Source organism: Bufo bufo, chromosome 11 (assembly GCF_905171765.1).
Source record: "Bufo bufo chromosome 11, aBufBuf1.1, whole genome shotgun sequence".
In the NCBI taxonomy this organism is placed as follows: Eukaryota; Metazoa; Chordata; class Amphibia; order Anura; family Bufonidae; genus Bufo; species Bufo bufo.
The window spans coordinates 22,603,607-22,618,321 of record NC_053399.1 but is presented as its reverse complement, the minus strand read 5'-3'; the positions used below and the strand labels follow the sequence as shown (position 1 = coordinate 22,618,321).

Here is a 14,715-nt window from a genome sequence, read left to right as displayed (position 1 = left end):
TATCCTGTATATGGGTGTAAAAAATGATGCGCTTTGATTACACTGTGCACACCTCAGGCATAGGAATGCACCTATCGTAGGGGTTGAAAGCAATTGTTGAGATTTCCACAGGGCCAATTTCTACAAATGACTTGATGGATTTTAGGTAAAAAGGGATAGTGTCATCACACATGCAAATCTAGCTGAACTAGAGCCTGTGGGGGTGGGCAAATGTTTTCTATTAACCGCTTAACACATAATGCAGTACATGTACGTCATTAGCGTGCAGGGGTTGTATGGAGCAGGCTTGCTGCACTGAGCCCTCTCCATATCTGGCGGGTGTCGCCTGTCTAATACATCCGGCAGCCGCAGTGACCGGATCAGCGTTGATGAGGTCAATAGCGATCACGCCATCTGTGAGGATGCTCCTTCTGCCTTCTGATTGCAGCCCCTGCAGCAAGCCTCCACTTTCTGAAGCTTTCCAGGCCTGCCATGGTTAACTGCCCATAATGTCATGTGCGAGGCATGGCTCAGCAGACAGTGACTGAGAATCTCATGGAATGCAATAGTATTCTATTGCGGTGTATGGGACACATGATCAGAAGATCGCTAAAGTGAATAATAGTTACTGTGAACGCTCTTTAGTGATCATCTGCCCAAAAATCAGCATGTGTAATACAATCTTCAATCTCAGTTCTGGGTATACACTGTTGATGAAGTCAAAGGCCATAATGGAGGATTCAGGTCCTCTTATATGCAAAAAATGTCATCAATAAAACTGAGCTAAATCTGAGCATATTGCTGGAATAATTTGTGTATATGCAAAATTTTCCTTGGAAAAATCATGTAGGCATTTGCCTATGGAGGGGCAAAGTTCGACCCCATGGCGGTCCCTCGATTCTCATTTGTATGGGATGTTATAGTGGTTTATTTTATGTTTGTTTTGTTTCTTTAGACTTATTCATTTTTGGTGGGAATGATTGTGGTTCTTTTTATGAATCTCTAGATCCACTGAGCTGAGGAAAGGTCTGTGTGACCAAAACATCCAATTATAAGTGTCTGTCGATCTGCATGTAATACATACTTGGACCACACTGGATGTTACTGCACTAATCCTCCTTTCTGAATGCCGTGGTAATTTAATCCCTATATCTACTACAACTATTAGACAAAATCTCCACTTTATTGATTCAAAATGCAACTTTAGGACACTTCTAGTAGGGTTGCAATTAATTTCTCTGCACGTTGTCAGTAAAACAGTGAGAAGGTGTCATTTGTATAGATACGTAGGATTTGGTAAAATGACATTACACTGACAAGTCATATCTGAGGTTTTTTGCACCACAAAATCTCACGCATTAAGTGCATTATAAGTTCATGCAATATTGCATCACAGACATTTGCTTGCGATTTTGCAGAATTTCTGAGAGGAGCCATTTTTAAGTAAAACAATCCTAATTCACAATCAGTGCATTTTATAAATATGAGCCCCCTTTCCACACCCACAGTATTTGCATAGTGCAATATTCTGTGCATCATGTGAATACTCTCTCTATAGAGATCATGGATGCCTATCTCAGGTGCATCTATTTGCATTGCCCCTATAGCTATAAAGCACTGAGTGTCATTACATTGCACTGTGCACAGTACATAATGGATGCACTTATCTGCATCACCCCTATAGCTGTAGTGCACTGAGTCATTACATTGCACTGTGCACAGTACATAATGGATGCACTTATCTGCATCGCCCCTATAGCTGTAGTGCACTGAGTCATTACATTGCACTGTGCACAGTACATAATGGATGCACTTATCTGCATCGCCCCTATAGCTGTAGTGCACTGAGTCATTACATTGCACTTCGCACAGTACATAATGGATGCCCTTATCTGCATCGCCCCTATAGCTGTAGTGCACTGAGTGTTATTACATTGCATTGTGCACAGTACATAATGGATGCACCTATTTACATAGCTCCTATATCTACAATTCACTAAGTGTCATTACATTGCACTGTGCACAGTACATAATGGATGCACTTATCTGCATCGCCCCTATAGCTACACTGCAGAGTGTTCATTACATTGCACTGTGCACAGCTCCGGCTCTGATCAAATGGAAGAGCATTGATTAGAAGCTCTTGCTGACACTTCCCTCTGCCAGCCTACCAATCCAATGAATGGAATATAAATATCAGCCAATGGCTGCTTGGCCTGGCATTGATATATAAAGGGCTTGGGAGACCTCTCTCACACACATCCCTTCTGGTCTGGGGAGTTTCTGGTCCTGAAGTAATTCAGGGTCCTTAATTATTTGCCTCCAGTAACATAAATCCTTGGTAAGTAACAATCCTGCCCCTTGCTGATCATTGTGGCTCCCCTTCTGCATACGATGCAGGGTATGATTCTGACTTCCCTGTTGTCCTATTGCATGGATACAATGTATTATGGGGCTGTCCTATTATGGATACAATGCATTATTGTGTATTCCATGCTGTTATATTACATGGATAGTGTATTATGGGGCATTCCATGCTGTTATATTACATGGATACAATGTATTATTGTGTATTCATGCTGTCCTATTATGGATACAATGCATTATTGTGTATTCCATGCTGTTATATTACATGGATACAGTGTATTATGGGGCATTCCATGCTGTTATATTACATGGATACAATGTATTATTGTGTATTCATGCTGTCCTATTATGGATACAATGTATTATTGTGTATCCCATGCTGTTATATTACATGGATACAATGTATTATGGGGCATTCCCTTCTGTCCTATTATGGATACAATGTATTATTGTGTATTCCATGGATACAGTGTATTATTGTGCATTCCCTGCTGTCCTATTATGGATACAATGTATCAGTGCGCTGGGTGCTGATCTAGCAATGGTTTCTTGAAGACGATGAGGTCAGATATTTTCATATCCTTTGCTTTTCAGCCTGAAATCTAAGGAGTCATTCACTTACAAGTCGTCAGCAGCTTGGATCCTTAGCAGGAGACCCCAGGATCTGGGTGGGTGGTCCTAGTGCTAGGGAGCTTGTGATGGGATGTTCTTGGGGCTCACAAACAGGGAAGCTGTGCATCATAGCGCATGCCCTTGAGATGTGTCCCTTCTCCAGACTGGGGCGTTGCTGATTTTTTGCCTTTTTACTATATATATATTTTTTCCTTCTGTAAATTGACACAGATTTGAGACTTGCTGCAGGGTGAAGATTGCTGCAGTCTATCACTCCCTTGCTGCAGGAATGTGCTGCTGACCCTCATAAGGAGGGAGGGAGTTTTGTGCAAACAGAAATGTCTATACATGGAATATTGTGTGAAAGAGTTAATGCAAGTTTTTTTTTTTCCTCCACTGTCCCAGGTCTGCACTGCCCCCTACTGGTACTACTTATATCAGTGGTGCAGCAAGTGGGCTTAGGGCCAGCAGCATTTGGGGTGACTGATTATTGCAGTGACATTATTTTGTAAGGGTATTTGGAAGACCTTCTGCCTTCATCTTTTAATTAGGGCTGACCCTGCCAACAGCAGAACCTTCAGTATGACACTACAGTCAGTAATAAGTCATTTAAAGTGACACAATCCATTTATTGCATCAGCTCAATATTTGCCCTCCCCAGCCTGTGCATCTACAAATCTCAATATACGGTACCAGACCTGGACTTGCAGATTAAGTACTATAGACCAGGGATGGCCGACCTGCGGCTCTTCAGCTGTTGCAAAACTACAACTCCCACCATTCCCTGCTGTAGGCTGTTAGCTGTAGGCAGTGTGGGCATACTGGGAGTTGTAGTTTAGCAACAGCTGGAGAGCCTCAGGTTGGCCATCCCTGACTGTGCAATCTGTAAATGTATTGGAATTTCTCGACCCCCTACCTTAAACTGTGCTACATAGGAAAGTCAGGGGGCCGCTTTAACTACAGCTTCCGAAAGTGTTGTCCTTTGGAGTCCTGAAGATAGATATAGAGTTGTATAGGGAAAGGGTATTTGTGGAAAAGCTGGGTGACCGCTATTGTGCAAGCTGCAATGGCAGCCATATTGTCACCCAGCTTTCCCGTTGTCAGTAGAATAGCAGGACAGAATTTGTAGTCATTTGGCAGGACGGGAGCAAAATAGTTAGTAATCGCTGACCCTCATAAATTTTGGCATTCCAGTTCTCGATGGGGGACGATGGTAGGTCCAGTGCCAGACTGAGGTGCCTTGGACCCACCAGAGGAATTAATTTTTAGGGCCTAACCCCTATATTATCAATAAATTCTGGTTTTATGTCAAAGAAATAGACTCCAGTGGCAGGTGATTATCTCCAAAGGCAACCCCCAATTTTTATTTTTTTTTATTTTTTTTTGGGGGGCGCCATCGTATCAGAGGCTGGGCCCACCAGAGGTTCCTCTGATACTCAGGTGGCTCAGCCCAACCCTGGGTAGGTAGTTTCAAGTTGACCTTATTGTCTCTGCTTGGTAAAAATGGCGTCCATTGTAATGTCCCCCAAGGTCACTGAAAAAGTCATGTTACGGACTTGTGAAAGTTTTACCCTTTGTTCCCCATAATCTTTTGCAGTAGAGTACAATCATGCCTTTCGGCAACTCCCACAACCAGCTGAAGCTGAAGTTCTCCGTTGAGGACGAGTACCCGGACTTGAGCCTCCACAACAATCACATGGCCAAGGTGCTGACTAAGGAACTGTACGAAAAACTGAGGGAGAGACAGACGCCGAGTGGATTTACAGTGGATGATGTCATTCAGACTGGGGTTGACAACCCAGGTAAAGAGCTTCTATCTCGCTGTCCTTCTGTCCTCTCATTCACTTCGCCATCTGTTCACTCATCACTGGAAGTGCTCAAACCCATCATTGCGGGCTTAAAAGGACCGTCCCATGACCTTTCTTCGTAGCATTTTCTTAAAATGTGGCAGCACTTCTATTGACCAGGGGAACAGATGTTAACCTTGTACAGTGTTTATTCTCACTCTAGTAAACCCAATATGGCCCAGCCCATCATGGTGAGGCTTTCCGCCAAGGAAGAATTCCCTGACCTCCGTGGTCACAACAATCATATGGCCAAGGTGTTAACTTTTGACATGTACAAGAAATTGAGGAGCAGGATGACCCCCAGTGGCTTCACGCTGGATGACGTAATACAGACTGGGGTGGATAATCCTGGTGAAAAACACGCATGCCCTTTTCAGCATGACTTCAAAATTTTACCCGTGACCTCTGCACAGGGGAGGCAGCCATTATGTCCATATTTGATGGCCCTCACCTGGCAATGTCAAGGTATAAGACGCCAAATGTCACTAGTCCCTAGTGAAGCTATTGGTTGCATTCAGTGCAGTCCACAAGATGGCTGCCTCCGTATAGCGTACGTGACGGGTCTTTGCTGGCCTAGAGTGTGACCATCGCTATATTCCAATGTAGTGTAGCATGTTTCTGCCATACGTTTATGAAGGTGAGGTAAACATCTGTACTAACCCCTATCGAAATGGCTTTCTGTCTTCTGTATGTATGTGACGTGTCCATCAACATGGTTTTCCTTTATTTCTAAATATTCAATCAAGTAATGGAAAATGCAGACCTCATCATGACTGGAGACCCCAAAAGGAAGCATGGGAACCCTTCATACAGTTTATATACTTTGAGATCGGTTGTCCTAAATGTTAGGTTGCTCCTGACTCTTGACTTGCCTTTTGGATTAGGTAGTCGGCACAAGGGCCAAGTTACACCTCCTCTCGGCCATTAGAACCTTGTAGGATATCTAATGGACTTGGATCCTCTGGGAGGCTTGGTGCTTACAACCATTTGGACAAGTCAAGTTATGTGGGCCCACGTGGCTAGCATTTCCCATTTTCAAAGTTTTTAGAATATATTCTGTGTCGCGTCTCACTTGTCCTACTGTCTTTCTTACATTTTATGGAAGAGATGAGACAACTCATGGTCATCTTATATTTTGTCGCTTTCCCTCAAAGTAATTAACCCTATGGATTTGGTGGCCACTGTCCATCATAATACTATTTTGGCAGTTTGCAAAATAGGATGTGCAGACCAAGCAGCAAAAAAACTAAAACATTTTTTTAAAAAGAGGAACTCTTTAGGCCTCTTTAAGATGGATGACTGGAAACTCGAATGTGTTCTGGATGATGAATTTCCAAATAGTCCACTAATGGATGGTGTATGTGTGAAGCAAATTTTTCTGTGGATCCTTTTGTTAGAATTAAAGGGGTATTCCAGGATTTTACTATTCAGGCCATCAACATGCCATTGGTGGGGGCTATGACACCCCGCCTGCCTTTTGAACAGCAGTGGATGGAATAGTGAAGCTACCAGGTAACAGCTGATCGGGGAATGGGCTGTGTCGGACCCCCACTGATCAGATATTAATGGCCTATCCTATACTATAACTTCACATTAATGAAACACTTCACACTGTCCTTTATTGGGGTCTTCAGTTATGATTATTACTACTTATTCTCTAATCTAATGTGTAGAAATGGTCTCTCATCGTTAATGGTGAACCTGTCCTACTTTCTTTTGGATGCCCTCGTACAAGTCTTTCTTTTTGTGAGGGGGAACCTTCTTCTAGTGACTTACGGGGGGGGGCTTATCCTCATAACACTTTTCTGTTGTACTTGTGTAGGCCATCCTTATATTATGACAGTGGGATGTGTTGCTGGGGATGAGGAGTGTTATGACGTGTTCCCGGAATTATTTGACCCCATCATTGAGGACAGACATGGGGGTTACAAGCCCACAGACCAGCACAAAACAGACCTGAATAATGAAAATTTAAAGGTAAGTAGTATTCATTTTTCATCTTGTATTGGGGCTTCCGCAGAAAACTGTAGGATGTCTAGCTTGAGGAAATGCATTTAATATGACCTGTTGGGATATTGTGGGTTAGTACAGGAGAATCATCTATGCTGGATCCTCAGAGTGGCCATAACGAGTCTTTAGCTCTGAAGAACCCATCCTGCACAAATTTCAATGGACATTGGGTAATGCTTAGTTTCCCCTGTGGTGGCGCTGCAGGGAAATAGAACACTTGCTGCCAGGATTCTCAACAGTTTACAGCTGATCACTGGTGCCAGCAAATCTATAACCTAAAAAGTGGTCATCCTGGTCTCAAAGAGTGTGGAGTCCATTGTGGTCCTCTGCGACCTGTTCCTGGGCAGGTGTCCAAAACCATTCATGTCCAAGCAGGGTCTGCACAGGTTATTCATTAGGATCTCAATAAATTGGAGTGACTATGACATAACTTTTTTTTTCAGGGTGGTGATGACCTGGACCCAAACTATGTTCTCAGCTCACGTGTCAGAACCGGCAGGAGCATTCGGGGATTCTGCCTCCCACCTCACTGTAGCCGCGGGGAAAGACGAGCCATTGAGAAACTCTCCGTTGAAGGTAGACTTTCACTTGTGAATAAGTAATAGTGAGCCTTGCTTTAATGAGACATTCTGCTTCTGTGATCCTTCCACGTGCCCAGTGACAAAAGTTTCCATGAGCACAATCTGTAAATAAGACAAAATGCAATATGAAGCGGGTCATGGATGTAAGAGATGCCGGGATGCGTTGTATCAATGGCAGACGGCTCTAGGGTTGGAAAGTGTTCAGTTTCATTGGAGATTCAAGATTCGGGTGTCGTGTGCTGCAGCAGACCTTTTAAGGAGGCGTCTTCCTACAAGCAAACCCTATTGAATACCTGGCTGTATATGGTAAAGGAGCAAAGTGCGTCATGGCTCGTCCTAAAAAAAAGCATTCTTTCCATCTGACTGTAATATAGGAGTATAACCTATAGCCGGACATGGTGAACGCAGTAGCTATAGGTCCCTGTCATCCAGTTTAGAAGAGAGGATTCTCTTTAAGAAATCTTTGCAGAAGCTTTCAAAGATGTCTGGAACTTCTGTTCCCTCTACCAGTAATAGTAGGCAGCATAGCACTTGGTGCTTCAGCACTGGTCCACAGGGAAATGGTACCAGCTCCTAAGAATGGGCCATGAAGTCCATAAAGAGGAGACTTCAATGTGTTAAATAGTAGTGGAAACATGGCTGCTTTCTTCCAAAAACCAGTGAGTTGGGATGACGACAACTTATTATCCCCTAGCCACAGGGTAGAGGATGATGTTTGAACGGAGTGGGTCTGACCGCTGGGGGCCTGTGTTCCCCTGTTTGAATAGAGCTGCAGACATGCATGTTCCATTCAACCCTATGAGGTTTGTATCTCCAGCAGCCCCATAGAGTTGAATGGAGTGGCGGACACATAGGTGTGTCTGTGGCGGACACATAGGTGTGTCTGCCGCTCCATTCAAACAGGGGGAAACCTAACCACTAGTGATTGGTGGGGGCCCCAGCGTTCGGACCTACCACGTTCAAACACTGTCCTCTGTCCTTTGGCTAGGGGATAAGTTATCATGGGACAACCCCAACTCACAGGTTTTTGGAAGAAAGCAGCTATGTTTCAACCACTAGTTAACCCACTTAAGTCTGCTCTTTATGGACTTCGTGGCCCCCCATTCTATTGATCAGTGTGGGCCCCAGCGGTCAGACCTTGCACATTCAAACACTATCCTCTATCCTGTGGATAGGGGATAAGTTTTCTTTGTAGGACAAGCCCTTTAAACTCTATGATGAAGTAAGCCATGCCTCGGGGTCTTTAGGTTTATGGCATGTCATTGTTGTGTACTCTGAAATAAGACTGTGGACGTTGTGTGTGGAGGCCACACTACTAGATGGGCTGCAGGCCAATACCTGGCAACGTTTGAATGCTGATAGTGCTTTTCCATAGTGTATCCCTATCCCGCCACCTGTGTACTAGATGATATATAAACAGCAATGAATGCCATGCTTTTATTGGGATGGCTTATTAGATGTCTGGTCAGATCCTATCTTGTGCTGCTGAACATCTACAGGTGTGAAACAGGCTGCCTGTATCCTGCCCTCATAGAAATGAGTAGAGCTATCCCTCAATTCCCCTATAGTGAAAGCCCTTTAGGAAGCTCCATCCATTTATGAGGGTGCATAATTGAGGTCCTTCTGCCTTGTCTGTGTACTTTAGTTATTGCAGTGCGCCCATCTACTGCATTGAAGCCGTAATGTCTTCACATTTTCAACAAGAGTGTTTTGTTTTTTTCAATCCTAAATTCATATATCGCATGGGAAATGGTTGCCTCTTCCATTCCATAGTCTATCAGCAGTGGATATACCATATGGGCAGCATAAGGAAGTGACTACTAGCTTTAAAGGGCATCAGCAGTTTTGTACCTCTGACACCGGCTGACCTGTTACATGTACACTTGGCAGCTGAAAGCATCTGTGTTGGTCCCATGTTCATATGTGCCCTTCATTGCTGAGAAAAATGATGGTTTAATATATGCAAATGAGCCTCTAGGAGCAACGGGGGCGGTGCCATTACACCTAGAGGCTCTGCTCTCACTGCAACTGCCGTGCCCTCTCCACTGACAGGACCAGGTGTGATGACATTTTACCGGCTGGCCCTGTCAAAGTGCAGTGGGTGCTGCAGTTGCAGAGAGCAGAGCCTCTAGGTGTAATGACAACGCCCCCGTTGCTCCTAGAGGCTCATCTGCATATATTAAAACATCATTTTTCTCCGAGGGAGAGTAGAGACTCTAGGAGTAAAAGCTGGGCCGCATTGAGGGACCAGGCCCCGACCATCAGTGCAGTGTAGCCCTCACTTACATAAAGAGAAAAAAGTATTTTTTTTTTCTCAGGAACACCGCAACCGATTTTCACAAGGGGGGTATGATTTTAATCAGCATGATCAACACTACCAGACAGGAGGCCTGGTTTAATAGGGTGGTCTTTAAGGGCTATAAATTAAGGTAGTGTTATCAAGTTAGCCCTCACTGACCATTACAGAGGTATCGAAGTACCTCCAGGCCTGTAATACTCATGGCTTTCCCATCAGTACAACCCCTGCTCTTTTAGGGCACATGTATATCATAGGGATCCCCACTTGGCAGTCCTGTTGCCCATGAATGTACAGTCATTTAGGTTAGTGGCTGGCATGTAACCCCCTTCTGTCACGGGTACATGGACCTCGCCTTGTTGCCGGTTTCACCTGCATCTGTTAGAAGTGCAAACGGTGAAAACCTCCAGTATGAAAGGTCTTTTGGCAGCAGCCTCACAAGCTGTGTGTTAGACAGGCGGCCGTGTGTTGCGGCCCTGGAGCATGGCGTAAGACTGAATGAACACTTGTATTCCTGCAGGAAGCGGAGGGGGTGGCAGAATAAGCTCATGGGGCCGCGGCTTGTGAATGGGTGGCACCGAGGTTACAAGACATAAACCAGTGAAGGAACAATTTATTTTTCCCCCAGACTTGTATTTATAGATCTGGAGAAGTAAATTGACTCCTATGTCAACTTGAGTTTTTATTTTTTCAGCACTTGCTAGCCTGGATGGTGACTTGAAAGGCAAATACTACGCCCTCAAGAACATGACTGATGAAGAGCAGCAGCAGCTCATCGACGATCACTTCCTCTTCGACAAACCCATCTCTCCTCTTCTTTTGGCCTCTGGAATGGCCCGGGATTGGCCTGATGCCAGGGGTATCTGGTAGGTATCTTCTATGGTTGTGTCAACATTATGGGCAGTCCCAAAACTTGCCCATTACTCAAAATGATACCTTTTTAGAAGCCTGGCAATCAAGGGCACCCATGGAGAAGCACGTAGGTTAGTATGCACCTCAGGTTCCAACCCATAGGCAACTATGTAGGTTAGGATGCACCCCCTTCCAATTTCAACTCATGGACAAATGTTGGTTGGTGTGTACCTCCCCAATTTCAACCAATGTGCAAATATGTTCTGTAGGTTAGCGATTACCCTTTAGTTTCAACCCATGGGCATATATGTAGGTAAGTGTAAACTTTCCATTATCAAGTGCATAAATGTTTCTATTGTGCCCCCACATTGAGCCAAGATCTTATCTTCACAATGGTCGCCTTGCATGGTGGACCCGCATTCAGCCATTGTGTGTCCTGGATGGAGTCTGATTACAGCCGTGCATTTTCTCAAGTCGCTGATGCCCGATCAGCTGTCTCTTGTCTTACCATCTTGTTCTTTGCTAGCTGTCACATTAAGCTGCTTAAATCCTGGATAAGGGCCTAATCTGATCTTCGTTCTGTACCTGCCCCTTGACCTACACGGAAACATTCTGCTTAGAAGCTGCACAGGCAAATGACAGCAGCAACAGCATTAGATGAGCCGGTCAGAACAAGGGGTAGCCTATAGTATCAGTCTTGAGGTGTGCTTAAAGGGGTTGTCCTATGACAAATATTGGATAAGTGCTTAATTGCCTGGTGTCTGAACACTGGGGCCCCTGCTTATAATGATAATGGGAACCCTATGTCCCCCCTTCAAATCGAGTGGCTGCACCTCTATGGGACTAACCGAGATGGACGAGCGCTTCTGGCTATTCTTGTACTTGGCTGGATCACAGCGTTTGTACCCCCCCTGCAATCGGACATATCCCTATACTGTGGATGAGGGATGTATGAAATGAGAAGAACATGGCTCCTTTCTTCTAGAAACTGAACCACTCTTGTCCCTGGGCTGTTTGGTATTGCAGGTCAGCACCACTCAAGTGAACGGTGCTGTTTTTGGAAGAACGCCTTGTTTTTGTTTTTTTTCTAATCTTCAACAATCCCTTTAAGGTGTCTTTATTTGGACCAAAGTTCCGTGGGGATGAATATCAAACCCCTCTAATAGAAGTAATCAGTGTTGGTGAGCTTGCAGATGTCTCCAGGCCATTATGGCCAGCTAAAATACCATTCTGTCTGACAATGGGGGTATCTACTGAATGTGCAATGCCATAGTCATGGAGGCAAGTTAAAGGGGGTGTTCCATTCTGGCCAGAAGCATCTATCCACTGGATAGGTGAGGGTCCAAATGTTGATGATTACCAGAATGGGACACCCAGTCTTCCAAGCTCTGACTGTGTCTAGAAGGAGTTTGAATGCAGTGGAGGCTAAGTATGCGCCATTCAAAGAAGGTGCCGATGTGCTTGAATGCTGCTCAATTCAACATTCTCCTAGCTATGGTCTTGCAACTGGTAGGACCTCCAACGCACTGGGGTGCCCCATTCTGGTAATCACTAAGGGTCTCAACAGTCGGCTTCAGTGGATAGATGGGTATCCCAGCAGGAAACTAACATTAAGTAAACAAGGTAGTAGATGGATACCTGAGATTCCTCACAACTTCCAGGGAGAGGTCAGGACTATGGCAGAGGTAGTGCTTGGAAGTACCTGCAATTAAATGGCAGTGATGTATACAAGGAGGATTACACTTACTGGACCTCATGGTCAGTGTAGCTTTATTAAGGGTCCAGTCCCTTTTTTTGGCATTTATTCTAAGTAATGTTTTATTAAAAGGCACAATGACAACAAGACTTTCCTGGTCTGGATCAACGAGGAGGATCACCTTCGTGTGATTTCTATGCAGAAGGGTGGAAACATGAAGGAGGTCTTCAAGAGGTTCTGCGATGGCCTGACCACTGTAAGTGATTAAACATTATATATTTAAGATTTCCTTGGACATTTAATGGTCTATTATAGGCCTAAATTCAGCGAGAGTAGATGTAATCCTGGAAAACCCTTTTAAAAAATGGTAGACAAACACTTGACCTCTTGAGTTCTTCTTAGATGACATACAAGTCTCACGCTTGACTTTCTTCTTTACAGATTGAGACTTTGTTTAAGAACAAGGGTTACCAGTTCATGTGGAATCAGCACCTTGGCTACGTCTTGACCTGCCCTTCCAACCTCGGAACTGGTCTCCGCGCTGGAGTCCACATTAAATTGCCAAATCTAAGCAAGCATGAAAAGTTTGGTGAAATCTTGAAAAGGCTGAGACTGCAGAAGAGAGGAACAGGTAACAACGTTATGTCAGGTCTTCCTTTACATGTCCCTGTGATAAATCTGTTCTGGTCTAAGCTTACGCCATCTTTAGGATTAGTAAATCTAGGCCAATACCTTGTAGGGCTAGCTCAGCTGAATGGAATAGTACATTTCACTTGGTGATCTATTGCTTTATTCTGGAGAAAAAGAACTGCTCATTTGCCCCTGACTATGAAAAGGAGAGAGGGGCTGGCAGAGGAAGCTAAAGGAGCAAGGGTACACGGAGTGGCTTGGTCCTTCTCTGTATGATGAGGCATGTGTTGGACCATACCATTCCCCCTCCCCCCCCATTTTCTGTGTCTAAATTATTTCTAGAGGCCACTCTTCCTGGGCACGGTGCCTTTTTAACCCTCGCTGTTCTCTTCCCACAAGGTGGTGTGGACACAGCAGCTGTCGGTGGAATCTTCGATGTTTCAAACGCCGATCGTCTGGGCTTCTCAGAGGTAGAACTGGTTCAGATGTTGATCGATGGTGTGAAGCTCCTAATCGAGATGGAAAAGAAGCTGGAGAAAGGCAAGTCCATCGATGACCTCATCCCAGCACAAAAATGAATGCACTTTAATGGCCATGCTTTCTAATTTATTGGATCAATAGCCTCACTGAGATCTTGGGACCCAACTCCTGCTTAGTACCAGTGTAGAAATGTCTTCCATCTGTTCATGGAATTTGTTTAGAGTTTTTTTTTTTTTTTTTTTTTCTCGATGGCTGCAATGTTACTGAAAACTAGACAATAAACATTGGTCTTGCCTTGATCTGATTCTGTCTTATTTTTTTGTCCACCATGACATGAAAAATCTTTCTATGCACCGGAGTAGGGGTTCTATAGAATGGGGACTGATGAACCGGTGCCAACATCTTAAGATGACCATACATTTTAGATGGCTGCTGGCCAAATTCTCCTTGGGCCAGCCGCAATCTCTCCGGACTAGCCCCCACACACACTCGACCAAGCATACATGTGTTCTGAAAGGAGTTAGCGAAACAAGCCACTTGCAGACACCTATCGGTGGCTTATGTACATGCATCGGGCATATTGAAACCTGTAAAAGGCATATTCACATGAGGGAAACCTGGATCTCAATGGATTTCTTAAAGCCATTTTCAGATAAATGAGGCATATTCTACATAAACAATCCTATTCAGACGGATAGTCTAAACTTTCAGTTGCAGAAATTTTCTTAGCCTGACACGTAAAGATTGTCTCTATGCAATGAGCAGCCATGGTGGATCTCAAGAACCCATGATCGAAGAATTATTATCAATGGGAACCTCTCCCTCTTTACATTTGTGGGGTTCCCAGGAGCTAGAATCTTAAGTTTCTACTAAGGCTGGAGTCACAAGTTGTGTGTGTCTTTTTTTTCAGCTCTCGGGGCTCAACACATTCTACTGTAGGAACATTCTATGGGGACGGTCAGGTTTCATAATTCAGTTTTGGACACCAAAACAAAGAGTGAATTCAAAAAATTTCTCCTATTATGATCCACTTTCATCCAAACCTGCATCAGGACACCAGACTGTACCTCGATAGTCATATTGGAATGAGGTTGGGGAGGTTGGCAATCTATTCATAAATATGGATGTATCCTAATGTAATGTGAACACAACACTTGAACTTCCCATGGTCCTACTGAGTCACTGTGGCTGCCCTGGTCAGGCTATTATTAAGGGTCAAGGCTCTGGTGGCAAACCTAGCTGCGATCTGGCACTAAAGTGCCTAGATCTGTGATGGCGAACTTCTGGCACTCCAGCTGTGGTAAAACTATGACTCCCAAGATGTACACTTGCTTGGCTATTCTCAGAACTCCATAGAAATGAATG

At 44.4% G+C, this 14,715-nt stretch overlaps 2 protein-coding genes across 2 annotated transcripts in view; one reads left to right on the top strand and one right to left on the bottom strand.

The window, feature by feature from the left end:
* Nucleotides 1–3,681, bottom strand: part of TRMT61A (tRNA methyltransferase 61A) — a 47,145-nt gene extending 43,464 nt beyond the window's left edge. Inside the window, exon 1 of the mRNA XM_040411351.1 lies at nucleotides 2,969–3,681. The gene's annotated coding sequence lies outside the window, so the exon portion shown is untranslated. The remainder of the gene's footprint in view (nucleotides 1–2,968) is intronic.
* CKB (creatine kinase B) lies at nucleotides 2,214–13,649 on the top strand. The gene is made up of 8 exons (XM_040411349.1): nucleotides 2,214–2,320; nucleotides 4,556–4,760; nucleotides 6,628–6,782; nucleotides 7,259–7,391; nucleotides 10,387–10,558; nucleotides 12,373–12,496; nucleotides 12,682–12,871; nucleotides 13,270–13,649. The coding sequence occupies exons 2-8, from the start codon at nucleotides 4,568–4,570 to the stop codon at nucleotides 13,446–13,448; spliced, it is 1,146 nt and encodes a 381-aa protein (XP_040267283.1). The 5' UTR covers nucleotides 2,214–2,320; nucleotides 4,556–4,567; the 3' UTR covers nucleotides 13,449–13,649.
* Nucleotides 13,650–14,715: the final 1,066 nt, after the last annotated feature.